Source organism: Anopheles cruzii, chromosome 3 (genome assembly GCF_943734635.1).
Source record: "Anopheles cruzii chromosome 3, idAnoCruzAS_RS32_06, whole genome shotgun sequence".
Taxonomy (NCBI): domain Eukaryota; kingdom Metazoa; phylum Arthropoda; class Insecta; order Diptera; family Culicidae; genus Anopheles; species Anopheles cruzii.
In genome coordinates, this window is record NC_069145.1 from 44,346,252 (window position 1) to 44,363,537 (window position 17,286).

At 50.0% G+C, this 17,286-nt stretch overlaps 1 protein-coding gene across 2 annotated transcripts in view; it reads left to right on the forward strand.

The window, feature by feature from the left end:
* LOC128275133 (ubiquitin-like protein 3) overlaps positions 1 to 17,286 on the forward strand; it is a 60,457-nt gene that overhangs the window by 41,270 nt on the left and 1,901 nt on the right. For both annotated transcript variants that reach the window (XM_053013533.1, XM_053013532.1), the window contains exon 3: positions 13,165 to 13,273. In XM_053013533.1, the coding sequence (XP_052869493.1) occupies positions 13,165 to 13,273 (109 nt within the window). The remainder of the gene's footprint in view (positions 1 to 13,164; positions 13,274 to 17,286) is intronic.

Consider the following 17,286-nt stretch of genomic DNA (forward strand, 5'->3'; position numbering starts at 1 on the left):
CGCCAAAGTAAGCGAAAGTGTAGCGGAGCTTAAGATGTCTTCCGGAGCGAGCAGGGAGCGACCGTTTCATCCATTTTTAAAGAAAGGACGAACGCCGGGCGAGAGCGACGATTTAGGGTAGCAACCATGTTGGTGGAGCCTCCGAAGAAAGCAAAAAGGTGTAAAAGGTGGCGTTGGGCCACTCGGAAAACAGGGAATGTTTTGCATCGCTCGAGCACTTAAGGGAAGCAAAGTAATAGACTCTGGTGTATTCAAATTCAATAATATTGGGCTAACGTGCCCCTCCGGCACACCGCTTTTAGGATAATTGCGAACGAAAGAGTCTTTACATTAGCCTTCCCCGTAGGAGCCATCCTAATCGCGGCGGTTTACGGGAAAAAACCCAGGCGGAACAATAATTAATATACAGCACAGGCTGGACACAGGCGCATACATCATGCGTTTGAGCTTTTACGTATCATATTTGGCGTAAATATTCCGACGCTAGAGCCGAGCGCGTGATTCAACTCCGGCGCTGCCTCTCTGGATACATTGCCCTCATTTATTTCTGTCCCCACCGCGGACGGAAGACGATGTGAAATCACAGCCCAAGAACCCACCCACCCGGGCAATGATGAATCACGCTTCGTCTCCGTGGTTCCCGCATCCATCGTCCATATTGCGGGTCCTCTATAAGTGGAATGAATAAGCCAGCATCTAAACGCCATCGGTGGTGTGTCCGGCCACCACCGCCACCGGCACATGGCACCGAACGCGAGCAATGATGCAAAAGAAATGGAATCGTTATTTATTCATTAAGAAGAAGATGTTTAAATTTAGTTCACGCGGATCGTCGTGACGCGCAACAGCACCCGGGTACCTCCCGATGCACCCTATATAGAGGCCAACGCGGCGATCAGTCGCGTTACGTAACACTCTATTTTGGCTATTTCGTTTGTTAGGGAATAGTAATTCCCTTGCAAGAGAGTCGTAGGCCGGTGTGCTAAATTTGTAGTGCCAAAAAAACGAATCATTTGTCACAAGTTGTATACGAACCCACGTCGTCCTCCGAGGGGACCAAAATGTTCGCTTGAGGACACTTGGGAAGCGTCGATAATTGTCCGAACCGTATTTACGTGGTGCTATCTTTTTTGGTTGTTTCGTTATTAGTTCTATTCTCGTTCCTATAAGGTGTGTGAATTAATTCTTGCGGTTTTCATTTGACATTTGTGGCCTAACTGCAACAACAAAACGTATGACTACCTTGATCGAAGTATTGTCCATCGTTAGCTACTACTTTCTCGCATGTTTCCATAATGAATCTCGTGTTGATAGAATTCCTCGTCTTTAGAGGCGATCCAATCAGAGATCCATTTTTCAATACTTTCATAAGAAGTGAACCCCTTTACTGCCAAATTGTTACTCATGCAACGGAACATGTAGTAGTTCGAAAGAGCAACATCTGGTGAATACAGCGGGGGGGTTAACAGTTCTCATCCGACATTTTCGGGATAGGTTTTGACCGGTTTTGCGATGTGCGGTCGAGAGTTGTCATTTTGAAAAATCAGTTTATCATGTCTTTCATCCTATTCTCGTCGTTTTATGGCACAAGCTTTGCTTCAAATGCATTAATTGTTGTTAATGGGATTGTCCTTCAACAATTTCATTCGGTTTTAAAAGCTCAAAGTACACCACACCTTTCATATCCCACCATATGTACAGCATAACCATTGCGCAGTGAATATATCTCTTCGGTTGCGATAGACCTGGTTCACCAGGCTGTATCCAGGCCTGTTTGCTGCTGGGATTCTTGTAATAAATCCTTTTTCACCACCTTAACCTTAACCTTAACCGAAAAACCTATACTACGTTAGATGCGTAATGACAGTAGCTGTCAAACACATATATATTTCATCAAACAACAAATTTGTAACATTTAGTGATTAATGCCATCTATTGTAAAACCGCAAGAATTAATTCGTACACCTAATATACAAAATGGGTCTCACTTATCGGCGGTTACTAATAGGCATCTATAGCTCCAATCTGGACCCTACACACTGATCTCCCGTTATTTCCAATAGTAACATATCTGTCCATTATCAATGGGCAGAAAAACTGTATCTCACAGTGAACCAGATTTCGAGAAAGCGGCAGCGGCTCTCTTCCATTCTTCCGTTCCCACGTCCACGCTGCGTCCTATGTCCTTTTCATAAATAAACGACCAGCGCCACTCACCTAATGCCAAAGCCAAAGCAACGGCCGGCCGGAGGCGACACGAAAACTGGCACATTTGATGAACTTCCTGCCGCCGCCGCGCTGGTCGGCCTTTTTATGGTAGTAGCGGCTCTGTCGCTCTCTCTATCTCTCTCTAAGTGCTCAAGGTTCCTCCCCACAACCCGATCGTTAGCATACCGTGTTATGGTCCGAAAAAGGAACCCGGGTTTCCTGGGTTGCGCGCGCTGGTCCTGCTCGTGACATGTCCAGATGCATATCGCCCTCGCACACAACACCACAAAGCGAGAGAGGGGCCTATTGCCGGGCCAGGCTGCCCAGCTGGCATCCTTGGGAGCGACTGTGCTGGCGACCAAAAACCCACAGCGGCAGTGACTCCCATCTCCGAGATGATGTTCTCGGCATTTCGAATTTGCATTGCCAACAGTTGCACCACACAGACTTGCGTTGCGTGTGTGTGTGTTTGTGAGATGACGGTGCATAGCTCCTTGCAAGTCGGCACAGATGCGATCCCCAATTGCGAACGGCCTCTCGGCCGAACAGAAACTATTACCCCGGTACCACTGCCGGCAACTATCTCGCTACCCCCGTTTGGCGTTCGCATCTGGAAAAAGGCGGCAGATGGTTTTTGTAGGTCACTCGACGGCGGCGGCGGCGAAACGATGACTCTGCGCCAGCCAGGGTGGTGTGCACGTCATCGGCCGCGGGGCGACCTTTGCTCATGCTGCTCTGGCCCCCACCGCTTGCACCCCCCTGCAGAATTGCATTCGCGTGTTTGTCGTCGTCAGCCGTCCAGTGCGCGCCTCGTCTTTTTTTTCTGGCAGCATCACCAGGCGGCGCCGTGTGGGGCCAGAGAGACGGCCGCGCGTAGGCAACGCTGCAGTGTGCTATGCTATGGGTATTATGTTTTCCGCCAATTTCGTCCCATTCGGCTCTACGCCTCGAACCGCTCTCGGTCTCGGTCTCGGTCGTCTTCCATCACTTGTGAACGTCATTAATTATCGTTACCACATGGCCAAAGCTGCAGGCTGCAGGCGACTATGCGGTTGACACTTGACGTTCTGTGCTGAGTGTGTGTGTGTGTGTGTAGGGGGAGGTCTCCGTGCGTTGGTCTGTCTCTCCGTCAGTCGTCAATCGTGGGATGACGATGATGCGTCGCCGGGTCGGGCCGGGTTGGAAGGCAAAATTGGAACCGAATGAAATTATCACACCATCGTGTGTGGTGGGCTACGGTCAGGTGCGCACCACGGACCCTATGCAATGCTCGGCAGCCAGCACCAGTAGTGGCCGGAACACTTTGGTGCACCGAAAGCAAGGAACCTCAGGTTTCGGCGGTGGTTGTCCGGAGTTGTCAGCTCTTAGCGAAACATGTACACAGTTTTGCAGCCCTCATGCTGCCACCCCTTTGCAATGACCATTCCGATTAGTGCCCTGATGGCCCGGGGGTTGGTTAAATGATTTACCATCAGCCGACGGACGGGGCGAACTCGACGAACTCTTGACGAGCATATGTGGAGCACATCAGAATGTCTGTCAGAGTGTCAGAGTACTTAAACGATAACAGTCGCTGGCAAGTTTTCCACTGTTGTTCTTCCCTTAGCCGGCGCAGCTGTTTGGATAGGGTTTCAGCTGCGTGTATTGTGATATAATTCGGACCCATGCGGCGGTAATGCTCGGTCAAACATTATGCACATGGGCAAAATAACATAATAAACCCCTTTTTCTTGTGGCCCGTGCCCGGTGGTGCTTCAAGGTATCTTTAAGAACCATTTAATCCCGTCGAAAGGCGACCCACGCGTCCGTAGTCCGCGCTCTGGCACACTGGCTCGCCTCTTCCAGAAGGCGATTTCGCAATTGGATTTCTCAGGTGTAACCTTTCAGTCCCGCGTCCCGTTGTTGGCTTCGCGCCGCTCGCCGTGTAAGCGTTTTCGGTCTCGTCCTTTGCCGCCAACTGAAACCAAACACGACGCCAACGGAAACGCCCGGGAAAGCAAAGTCGTGGCGTAAAACGAAGCAGCAAAAACCGGCGTACCGGAAACGATCATCGGGACGGGACGACGGGACATATGGGAGGGATGCTCAAAAAGTTTTGGATCTTTCGTGTTTTTTTTTTCAAGAAATATTGGTTTACTCATGAATATCTATTTTGTCAGGTTTAAAGTAATGCCCATCAGATATTATACACACTTGTGTCGTCTTTTAACAATCCTTGAAGCACTTCAAAAAATCATTTTTTTGTGTTCAGCTTCTCCTTCGATGCTTCATGGGGAACGGGAACAAAAAATAGTCACAAGGGTATGCGCCTGCACCACGCCCTGCACCACGCCCTGCAATGGAAGAAAATTGCAAGCAAAACCTTCACATTCGATGGAACTTGGCACTTCATCCTTCACATCTTCTCGCCCGTCTGAGAAAATTTTGAACCACCGATAAACGCTGTTTTGGACCAAAATAGCTTCACCATAAGCCACAGTCAACATTTCAAATGCGTCCGCGCACTTCATTTTGTTTTTCAAACAAAATTTGATACAGATTCTTTGCCATCTATTTTTTGGAGCAGCGAAAAATCGCCGATGAGCGCCAAAATACGTTCAAGCAAAACAGCTGTCAAAAATTGACTGATCATTCCAAATGGTGACCGAACTTGTCACTATAACATAAGGCCATAAAAATCGCAATCAAATATACGTAATCCGCGGAAATACAAAATAATCGATACTTTTTCAACAGACCACATATGTAGTGACGAGACTGTGCTCGTGCCTAGAATTTCTTCGCTTCCACCTTGCTCGGGAAACCCTTTCGTTGGCTTCCTGTCCTTGTTCAGTTCAGACACGCTTCCCTAACGTCTCAGTGGAGGCCATTTTCTCACTCTTTTTCTGATCCTTTTTTTTCTGTTTCTCTTCCTTCCAGGTGAGTGTACTCCGTTACGGTAGCAGCTGACTGACTGACTGACGCGGTGCACGCGGACAAGCACCGTTAGGATAACGGAAGAAAGGACTCTCGCATCTCGGAAAGTGCGGTCCTTCGATTCGCGAAAAGTGTGCAAAACGAAAAACGGAAATCGTGAAGTTTCGTGGCGCGCAAAAGACGACCCACTGACGGTGGGTCCCCCCGAATTACGTGCCCCGATGGTGCCGCCGCACCCCTTGTGAATCGCGCTACGTTTGTGACTTTAGTTTATACGGTGACTTTTATAGCGTCGGATTCCAACGGTCGGCGGTCGGTGGTGAAATCGTAAAGCTGGCTTCGAATCGTGTAACTAATTACGCGCACAAACGGTTGAAACGCGGTCCCGAACCCCCGGGCTGTCTCGGTCGCGGGTGTAGTCGACCGGCGCAAACCGGCAGCGGCATGCAGTAAAAAGTGATGGTGTGCGAAATATGGTTGCCAATAAACGTCAACGGGGGGCGCTCGGGCTTTCGTGGTTAAAAGCGACGGTAAAACGGTTGATTAGTAACGAAACGTGAGCTGAGGCGGCCCGTGCCTCTGCTCGGTCGGTCGGCTGTAAAAAGCCGCAAAAAAGCCGCAAATCTCAATCTTTCAAATGTGTCCCGCGAAAGCGGGAACGTTCCGCCGCCATGTAATAAGCGGGGTCATCGTTAGCAAATTATCGATCTGTAACCAACGAGCGAAACGGCGCATTAGGTGTGTGTGTGAAAGAGAAAGGGGACGCGACGTTATTACACAGGGGGCGGCGGGCCAATAAAAACGGGAACGAAGGAATGCACGAATCTACGAAATCGAAACCACTCTCCCCGACAAGGAGCCGCGCGAAGATGACGCACATTTAGCGCGCCCGTTGGCAGTGCCCGTTATGAATTAATTTCGAGCATTACACATGGGCCACCCTCCGCCCGGCCAAGCTCTTATTGGCTTTCCTCCTTCTCCGGGTGGCCTCGCGAAGAGCATCGCGCGATGGCAACGTTCGCAAGAACGCTCCTCTCGCCGTCGTCGTCGTCTTCGTCGGTTCAAGTAAAGGGAATGTGTTTAATTACAGTTATTTCGAACGGGGAGCGACCAAGTGACAGGAGACCGTGGTGGGTGGTGGCGCGCGCTGCAAATGGATTCGTTACGGCCTCACAGCCCCAGAGACAACAAAAAAGAATTAAAAAAATACCACAGCAACAACAGAGCAGAGGCAGAGAAAAAAATGAATGACCAAAGAAGGAACGGGAGATCAATAAACTCCGCGCAACCGGAGGAGAAGGAAGCTCCTCTCGGCACTGGTTTGGTCGGCAACTCCCGGGAGGGAACAACATTGAATGGTTGGACAGCGTTTAGGCTCCGATTCCACTGGGACCACCCTTAAGACACGGGGGGAGAGACCACTAATCCGGTTCAATGGTTTGTTCTCCGATTGTTAAATCGAGCATGAATGACCCACCACCCATCACCCCGGCAAAGGACCACAAAAATCCGACCGACGGAGAGAGAGTCCTCTGTTTCTGGGGGCGCCCAGTCTAATAACTGGACGCGGAAACTAGTAATCTGCCGCTCCGGATGCACTGTTGTAGACTGCGCGAATCCTGAGGCCCAACGGCGCAAGGTCCAACTTTCAAGAGCCGGGACCTACCCGAGGACCGCGACAAAATGGGGTTAATGGAGTGAACCCAATCGGGCGCGAGCGGCAAAATCGCGTGCGATTGAAGCACAAACTCCCCCAACTCGACAGCAGTGAAGAGTGTTGCGACCAACACCACCTCCAGTGACTCCGCGGGATCGATTGCCGGCTGCCTGCTCCACATAAGACTCTGATGTATTGCATCGTAAATGTCAATCCACGCTGTGCCGCGCTCTCGGACCAGCCGCGCTAATGATCGTAAATTGACAGATTGTTGCGTCTGTGCGACTGTACGCGCGGCCACAAAGACAGAGAGGTGTCCGGACGGATTGTCATGGACGTAAATTACTCCGAATGAACCGAAGACCCATTATCAACGCTGCATCTCATCAAAGTGGGGGGGTTGAGATGCATCGCAAACGCAACAGGACGCGTGATGCGTTTCTAATTAACCTTCGGTGCCACTCCGCACTTTCCGGGGTAAAGCACACACCCCATCGGTTGGCTCGTACATGCGTGGAGTTCGATAGCGTTTCAATTGTGCCACCGAAAACCATAAGCTGCGCGAGCCCCGGGGACTTATGTTGGGGCGGTCCTCCCTGAGTAGGTTGTGCGCTTTCTCACGGGATTAATTAAAACCGATTTGCGAAGAACCGTCGCGGTAATGGACCTTTGACTTGGAACCCCGACGACGGTGGCGGTGGCGGCGGACAGCGCAACTAAATTACTTCACATCCACTAGGAGAGCCAAGACCGCGCGGACCTAGACCGGTCGGCCATGTGGTGCGAGAACCGCCTGTCGCTGGACGAATAACCGACGGGCCACAATGGAGCGGCGGAGCGCTCAATAAATAATTCGTTATTACAGTATTTAGTGGTTTATGTCGAGTTTCCGTTCAAACCTAGCTGCTGCTGGTGGACTCAATGGCTACGGGTGGTGTGCCGCCCCCCGACCATCCTTCTCGTCGCGTTGGGAGGAAACTAAAAATCCGATACAAGCGCAATCCTCCTCGACAGCAGCAGCAGCTCAAATTACACCATATCCGTCGCGCTGCCGCTACCCATTGCTTGTGGGAATCTCACAAGAGCAACAGACTGCCATTGTTGATGTTTCTGAGGGGGGGCCTTTGTCCGATGTCCGAGCCTGAGCTGCGGGCCGCCACTTGTGCGGTTCTCAGCTTTGGTTTTGGTCTTTGATTCTTCCGTCACGGAATAGAGACAGAATAGGTTCTGTGGACTGGTTTTTGGAGGCTACGGGTTTTGAACTACTTTGGCGCGCTTGGCGCTGTTTCGTAACCCGGTTCGTAACAGCCTCCGTGACTTGGAGGCGATTTGGTTACGAGAACTACATCCCTTGGGGATGTCTTTTTGCGATGGTCAATCTAATTCCTTTGTGGAACTCTTGTTCTTGCCGAGCGGTCTTGGGGTCTGCGCACCAATGTGAATATCTGTTGCTTTCTGTAACATTGTGTTTGCCACGTCGGGGGTTGAATTAGTGATAGTGAAATAATTCCAAAGGGTCCAGGGATTGCTCCTATGGTCCCGTACCAAAATCTAGCTCATAACCGATCACACACACGCTTCGACAATGTTCCCCTCTAGATCCGGACGGTGTACATCTACGGTCAGCCGATCATCTCGCTGTTCGTGGAGCACCAGGAGCGACTGTGTCTGGCGCAGATATCCAGCACACTGCTGAAAGACTTCAGCTACAACGAGATCCACAACCGCCGGGTGGCGCTCGGTATCACCTGCATCCAGTGCACCCCGGTCCAGCTGGAGATCCTGCGCCGGGCCGGTGCCATGCCGGCTTCGTCGCGGCGCTGCGGTATGATCACGCGCCGTGAAGCCGAGCGGCTCTGCAAGTCGTTCTTCGGCGAGTGCACGCAACCGGCGCTTCCGGAAGGGTTCGCCTTCAGCGTGTTCCACGAGTGCGCCTGGGGCTGCACCGGCTCGTTCTCGCCGGCCCGCTACAACTCGTCCCGGGCCAAGTGCATCAAGTGTTCGTACTGCAGTCTGTTCTTTTCGCCGAACAAATTCATCTTTCACTCGCACCGCCTGACGCCGCACGACAAGTACGTGCAGCCGGACGCGGCCAACTTCAACTCGTGGCGCCGTCACCTGAAACTGCAGGGTAACCCGCCGGAGAAGATCGTGTACGCCTGGGAGGACGTGAAGGCCATGTTCAATGGGGGCACCCGGAAGCGCTACATTCTGTCCACGGCACGCAAGTACAGTGGGGCTGCACCGCACCCGTCGGTGCCGCTGGCGGCCTCCAGTAGCAGCAGCGGTAGCAGCGCCCTCTCGGTGGGCTCCTCCGGACCTTCGGCAACGCCCGAGAAGCCGCTGATGCCACTGGTCCCAACACCGACGATGGCCGAACCACGGCCGATACTGCAACCGACACTGCTTCCGGCGGTGGCGGCGGCCACATCGACGGCCGCTTCTTCGCCGGTGGTGGTAGTCCCCAAGAAGGAATACTCCGACAGCCAGCCGATCGCCGAAACCGTCTACAACACGGACAGTTGCAGCAGCAGCACCAGCCCGTTCGCTCACATTCCCCATCTCCTGTCCACGGTCAGCAGCAGCACCAGCGGGGTGGCCAGCATCGGTGTACCGCCCGAAAGGCCGATGGTCAGCGTCGCAGGGAGCGTCGCAGGTGCACCACCGTCGTGCTCCGTTCCGACCGGGGCACCGAGCCCTTCGGCGATGGCCGCTTCGGTGGCAGCCGCCGCCATGGTGTCCGCCGGACACTCGGCCGTCAGTGTGGCCGGGGCGCCCATCATGTCGAGCTCGGCGGCTGCCGTTGCTGCGGCCAACTTTGGCTTCAAGCTGTCCTGTCTGCAGCCATTTTCGTTCGGCCACAGTATCGGCCACTTCCCGACGATGGTACCGACCACGGCCAGCTATCTGGTGCCGCTGCTGCGACCGACCAACCCGAAAAGCATCTCGGCCGCTGCCATGTCCGCGTTCAAGCCGGTGGTTAAAATTCGGAAAAGGTACTCCTGCCGTTCGGCCGTTGCCGTTCCTTGGCCGTTCCTGTGTCGCGCCGCACCGCGGAACGTTCTGTCACGATTGTTGTCACATCTGTCACACTCGCTCGCGCACTGTCTGTCACGAACGTTGTCACCATTCAAACTATTTATCAACACGAACGTTATACACCCGTACGGGGAGAGAGCAAAAAGGGATGTGTGAAGGAGTCTCCTGAAGTATGTTTTTCGCTCTCGGTTCAAACGCCTGCCCTTTTTGGGGGTCGAAGGAAGATACAGTCCTGATGTTGTGTAGGGTCATTCCGGGGTGCCATTCGGTCGGTCGGAACTGGAGCCACTCCCGTTTCCAAGCGGAGCCGTCTCCGTACCGTGGGCCGCTAAAAGCCCTTCCGTTTTTCTTTCTCTCTTCCGTTCCTAATTTGGCCAACAAACGCGGGAACACCTTGCAACAAACCACACGCCTCTCACGAGTCCAAGGGCGTCTTGGACATTCGAAAGGGCGTACTAGTTTGGATAGAAAATGCCAGCTCGCCTCTTCTGCTTCTTGACCCCCTGAAGTCAAGACCTAGGTGGTTACGCTCTGAGATTGCGATTGCAGGTAAGTCTTGAGATTCCGTTGAGCCATCCGTTGGCCGCTAACGCTACGTTCCTTTCAGAATAAAACAACCGAGGTATGATGTGTCACGAAAATTGTTCCACCCGTCTGTAGAACCTTTGTCGGCCTTTTAAGTTTTCCTTTCTCCACTTTGACATCGGTCAACGCGTAATAATTAATCATGATCTCAGCTCAGTATTGAACGGCCTGCCTACGGTTATGGTTGGTTCCCGTATCGTTTCGTTCTTTGATTTGAAACCGGAAACCCTCCGGTTAGCCGGCCCCAGCACCTGAACCTGATCACTGGACGCAAAATTAGATAATGCTCGTTTTGGGTCGTCAAATGTTTGCATACGTCAACAAACGTCTGGATCCCATCCCCGGCAAATGACCTTGGTGAGAGTGGGTTCTCGGATGTCATCCGATAAGTGATAGAGTGAGAGGGAAGGACCCCGGCTACAATGGCCATGCCGCACGCTCTCTTTCTGATGAGGCATTCCAATTCCGTTTTCACGGTCAAGGACTCTTCCGAATGGCGTCATCATCATCAGCATTATCATCGTCTTTGTCTCCTTGGGCTAAGGACCGAGTGTGCCGAACGCGCGCTTCTTTGTGGTCAGGAAATTTATCGTCATGCTTGCGGACGATGCAAACCGACGACCGACGACCGACGGACGACGATCATGCTATCCTGTCCCCCATCCACTTCCAACGACCAATCGATGGCCAATTTCCTTACCCAGACTGCTGGGCCCGGCTCCGGCGACGTCACTCCTTGTGAGTGATTCTACAGTTTCCTTAACTGGGGCCAACCCTTGGAGGCACCGAGCTATATTTCTTTATTGGTTCTCGTCCGATCATTTAACTTTAAGATGTAATCAGCAAAAAAGTGTTCTTGAACCGGGCGGCACCGTGGTACGAAGTAGAGCAAGAAGAAAGACTCTTCTTTCGAAAATGCTTCAAATTTTCGTTGTCATCAAATCATTGTCCGGCGCAATCTGCATGCTCTACATTCGCGCGGATCCATGTTTTATCCTTCCCGGTTCTTTTCTAGGTCGCGTGACTGCTTGGCTCAGCTGGCCCTGAATCGCCCTGTTCCGCAGCACCACTTGAGGTTTGACGAGCAGAAGCATCCTTTTGCCGGTGACGACAGACTCACTGTGAGCTACTGTTTTCGCTGAACAAACTAATATCACCAGAGAGGAGGCCTAACGATTTCCTGGACACCGTGAAGAAAGCCTTTGCTAGGGGCTGCTATACCGGAACCACTTTCGTTCTTTTGGCTTATGTCTTTTTCTAGACATTGGAAACAAGAAAACAATTCCTAACATAGCGCTCGTTAACAACGCTCATCGCTGGCCAAGACACGGATTCGATTTCTAATGTCCATTTCTGTTTCCCCAAAAACTTTATTTCGGAATCGTTTAAACTGTACAATACTGTCCCATTACACTTGATCCTGTGTGCGTGTAAGGTCCAGCTGTTGGGCGATTTACTTTAAAGCCTTCCAGATTGGCATCAATGAATTACAAAGTTTTCTGGAACCAGATTCATCCCCCCTCCTGATGCAGGTGTGTCGCAACCGCAAGTCTCCTGCTGACTTTCATTAGGTACCGTCTGGTTATTTGAGAATTTATGCACCACGGGTGCTGGTTCCTATTGCCACAGTGGCTTCCGGTGTGTGTTACTTTAAAATGTATAGAAAATCAACGTGTATTACACCATCGCCGGTTTCGGTTTCGGTGCAAACCACACAGACTCCCTCTGGCATCTGGACTGCCCAACCCAAACCTCCCGCGCCAATAAATGCCCTTTTCCCGCGTCGACCGGCGGGCGGACACAAGATGAAAGATTCTTGCGAAAGTTCCACCATCGAATCATCGGACGACCAAACGCCAATTTTCACATGTGGCGTGCGTGGTGTCGTCTCCACTGATCTCTGGTGGCGCGCTGGATGGCGGCAACCGCGGTCCCGAACAGAACACATTAAGCAACACACACACACACCGCACTCAAAATAAAAAAGAAACAATCGATCCGCAGCTGCGCTGGGTGAGCCCATTTGTAAAACCACAAAGAAAATGCTTGGCCTGCCCGCCCGGCGGCGGCAGATAAACCGAACCGACGGGCGGGGGGGCGAAAAGGCCAATCTGCGGTGTAGCGGAATTCGGCGTTCGGTTGCGTTTCTGCTGTTTATTCGCCCTACACTGTGTTTCAACATCAACACAATATCGGTTCGCATCGGGCCGAGCTTCGCCGCCGTTTGTTACAATTTATTTATGTATGATCAAATATTGTTTCCCCGTTTTATATTTTGCTTCGCGTGGGATCAGCTGCTCGGTGTGTGGTTGTGTGTGTGCCTTTCAGCTTCTTATTATTTTATCCATCGCTTCGCTTTCGTCGCGTCCCTGGTTTTCAGGTTCATTTATCAAGAAGAGTTCACAATATTCCTCAACTCTCGGAACGGGAACTGCTGCAATATTCATAGATTGTGATTCGTATTTTGTTCGACTATTTTATGGGTTTTGGTTTGCACGATTTTTGCTGATTTCGCAGTGATTTTTACCGTTGAATGTATTATTTCTAATTAATTTTCTGAGTAGGATCTAGCGAAGAACGGCAAGATACTCTTAGTTTTATGTCTGCAATGTTGGAGTGGTTTTTTTCAGGTCACAAAATAGACGGCGAAAGATGTGGATCCGTCAACTGTGTTGAACCATTCACTAATATTATTTATTCATTTTCATCCCTCTCTTTCGCCCGCAACGATCGCATCGGCCACTGGAAACTGAAAACAGATAAACCTGAGGCTAATACTCGTCAGTGGCAAGACGAAAGAATTCCTCTTCAGTCAAACGGACTCGGCCGGTGATATAGCACTCACAGTATTCGAAAACTGGCCCGATGGTAAGTGCTCATTTGTAGTTTGTATGGCGCTCCACTCTGTCCAATTCCAATTAAAATATGAAAAATGTGAGCAGCAGTGTGAAAGAGCGTAAAATGTGTTGCTGCTCAGATTAAGGGTACATCAAAAAAGGGAGCAGCATCGCGAAACGTCGTAATTCGCGTGTCCATAAAAAAGTCCTACCGTGTTTGCTGCAGTAAGAATCCTTTTTTCCCTACTGCCGGGGCCGTTAACTGCAGATTCTGGGTCTTGGCTGTGTGTCAGTATGTAAATAGGAAAAAAAAACGATTCACGCGCACTCCACACACACCAACGTGTTTCGGTCCAACTTCTTATGCGTCGTAAAATTGTGCAGAAAAATCGACGTATGTGTGTTGCAAGCAAAATGGGTGCTTAAAAGAACGTAAAAAAAGGATATATGGACAGCCCATCGAACCGGAACGAACATAAGGATCGCTTTCTGTACGGTGGCTCCCCCATTCGGTAACGGGTTTTCTGTTTGATATTTTCGCAAGTTTAAATCATTATAATACTCTCCCCCTAAAGGTGTGCCCACTTTTTTATGCTCAGCACCGAATTATGTCTGTCTTTGGCAATCCTTTATGGGACCGAGGGTATAGTTAATTTGGTGGTTGCTCCCACTAGGTCGGTCGGAAAGTATTGGCCGTTTTCTTCTCAAGACGGTCTTTAATTGGGACAATTGAGTCGATTGATAAATTGGGACAATTTTTAGTCGGCTAATTGCTTGACACACATATTCTAAATTTTTGAAATCTTCCAATTTTGAAGGATATTTGATTTTTTTAAAATTATGTTTTGCCTTTATTTTATTTTTTTTTAGTAATGTACCGTATGTGCTCTGGATTTTATCTCGTAAGCTTTTTATGTTCATGTTTGCATTTTTCATGCATATTTATTCCGTCTATTAACTTGAATTGCGTCTTTATCATTTTGGACGTGCATGTTGGCAAGATTATACTATTTTTTATATCGTTAAGATACTTTGACATCTGTTCTTTTGATGGGCTATCTGAATAAAGAACTAGTTTTGAGATTTTCAGCTATGCTTTGTTGATGTCTAACTGATTTACTGAATTGTTAGTCATTACATACAGGGTGCGTTATCGCGACAGGAGATATTTAAATGCTCCGCCTTTTTTTCAGTCGATTTTGGCAAATGAAAAAGATTTATTTAGGGTATACAATGCCATTTATTGATAATTCACAAAGAATACAATATCGTTCAAATGACCGGCTCCATTAGACACACAAAAAGCGGCCTTTTTTTGGGCATTTTTCATTGTATTTGACAACATTTCGGGCGTAATAGCAGCTATTTCCGCTGTGGTACTAGCTTTCAGTTCTTCAATGGTCTTCGGCTGGCTGGCATACACCTCTTCAAATTGCCCTAAAGAAGTCAGAAGAAATTCGGTAGCAATTCGCACAGTTTTCACAGTTTTAACAGTTGAACAGTTTTAACAATGTACAGCGCTACAATTTCAGTCCGCTCTTTTAGCATGAATCGATCTATGACTAAAATGGCATAGACTAACGTTTCAGAATCTGGCTGATTTATCAAAATCAACTGACAAGTGACGGAGTTATTAACCTTTTCAATATCTCCTATCATGATTACGCATCCTGCATAAAAATAATACGAACATCAGTTCGGAAATTTAAATGTTGCATTCAACGTAGCCAAACGAGGTGTTTTCTTTCAGATTAATCGAACATTTTACTATTTCTCAAACACAAAAAATAAAACTCATGACGCATGACGCGTTGTTGGTCGGCGAGGCAAATCATACCAATGGGAACGCGAGGCAAACATCGATACACTTCGGCTTTTGTTGGCGCCTATGTTTTGGCTTTCCTGTGGTCCGCATTAGGACGTTGCTGCAAGAACACTTTGCCTAACAAGCGGAGAAAATTGTGGCCGTGGCGTAAAACAATGCGGTTCAGAAGGGGGTGCGCGGGCTTTGGTCGGTCGTGAAATGGCTGTTGGTTTTCTGGCACACGTTCCATTACATGGGAATTGATTACCGGCGCTCCCGTTTGACACTAATGAAGACAAATCTTCGGTTTCACAGAACCCTGCTAGGTTTTGGGCAACATTTTCGGTTTCCACTTTGGTGGTTGTCCCCGTATATAGTGCTCCTTCGACATAAACGATATGGTGTCTGACAGAGAGAGAGGTAGAGAGAGACAGAGACCTTCACCGCCGGTAGGATTACACACTGCTGCCCCGAAATGCCAATGCCAATTCAATTACAGCCTCCATTTCGTGGACGGTGCTCTGTCCGTGCGTCCGTTCAGGCTTCCACGGGCGCGCCACCTACGGTCCCTGCAAAAGTAAAAGTGCCAGGAATAAATTAAGGAAGCGAAAAGGAAAAGTCGCAAAGGAATTAAGGAGAGCTAAACTGTCACCGAGTGGCGGTTGTGGTGTGCGGTCTGCCAAGAATCTCAAGATGGTGTCGCTCGCAGAGAAAGAGCATAAGTCGTGTTCTAGTGGGGGAGAGCTCTCGGCCTCACCTCACCGTACATCGTGGGTGCTACCCTGTTTCGTGTCTCGATGTGCTTCATTTTGCAAACGGAACACGATGACCGAACAAAAATGGAGTCTGCGAAAATGTGGCTGGTTTTGAGTGAATTTTTTCAGCCTTTTCTATTGGCGAAAAAATAGTAAAATTTCACCCAAAGGATCCGATACCAATTGGAGCCTTGCACCATAACCTCAAACGCAAATCTTTCTGTTCGCCAACCATAATTAGAAGCCGTAACAATCTCTCGTTGTAATACCCCCTTTGTGTGTGGTTCATTGCCGTTTGATTAAGCCGTTTCCATAATACGACAGACGTCAGTTCTCTCGAACCCTGTTGCTATCGCACCCTGCTGATAATGGATAATACTGCTCCTGCCCGTTCTTAACTAACTAGACAAAATAATTACCATATTACCTAACATCTGTTGTAGCTCGCCCGAACATGTCAGCTTTAAGTGAGTGAAGAGATTCGAACCGCCACAACTAATCTGCGGCAAGACAGCTCAAGATCTTCCGCCGATCCGGAAAGACGATTTCACTGTAGCATTCACCTACTGCGCTGCAGTTCCGGATGGCAGGACTTCCGGCAGAAGCTAGAAGCGCAGGTCGATGGTCGAGCAAAAGCATAGGGAAGGACCACGGAATATGTTGTCCATATTTACGAGTTTTCTTAGCGAGTAAATACACTTTCGCTCGAATGGACAAATGTTTTTTGATGTCGTCCTGCGGGAGAGAGCGAGCCCTCCGGGAAGAGAGTGGAACGCTATCTCGTGTCTAACCATCGTACCACCTCAAACCCACTAACCCCGTCCCGGTCCGTCCGTCCGTCCAACTGAGAATCGATTCGACTTTCATGTTCGTTCGACGGCCATTTGTAATTGTCCCCTTCTGTTCGCCTTGCCCCTCGCCTTTTCGGTCCCTGCAAAACTATTCCCCAAGGAGCAAAAATTGCAGGAAACTCAGGCCGCGACCAAAGTGTGTGACAGGAAAGGAAAGTTTTTTCGTGCAAGTTTTTCCTCGATACGAAAACAATCTACAACCTTCCTACCCGGGGACCGCACACCGCAGGACGAACTGCCCGGGAAGGGCGCCACCCGTGGCTGCTTTGGCTGCTTTCCTCCATTTCCTCTTCTGTAAGGCATCACCTCCGGGGTGGGCGTTTGCCCTGAGCGACAAAAAAAAAACGGCCACCCAATGAGGAAAAATGGCAGGACGAAGCTGCGTTGTGTTTCCGTCTGTCAACGAACTGACCCGGCCTGGGCCGGAATTTCCTTGCCGCCGGAAAATTAGGGAGCGGTTTGGAGACAGCGGAATCTCGTCGGGAGCCCGGAAGTGCAGGACGAGCCAACGGGTGTCCTTCTCCCGTGGGTGTGGCACGTTGCCGTGATTAATTGCCAACATTAATTACAATCAAAAACGGGTGGGTGAAGCAGAGAGGCGTAGAAGAGCGCGTTAGAAGAGAGGCTTCTCTTT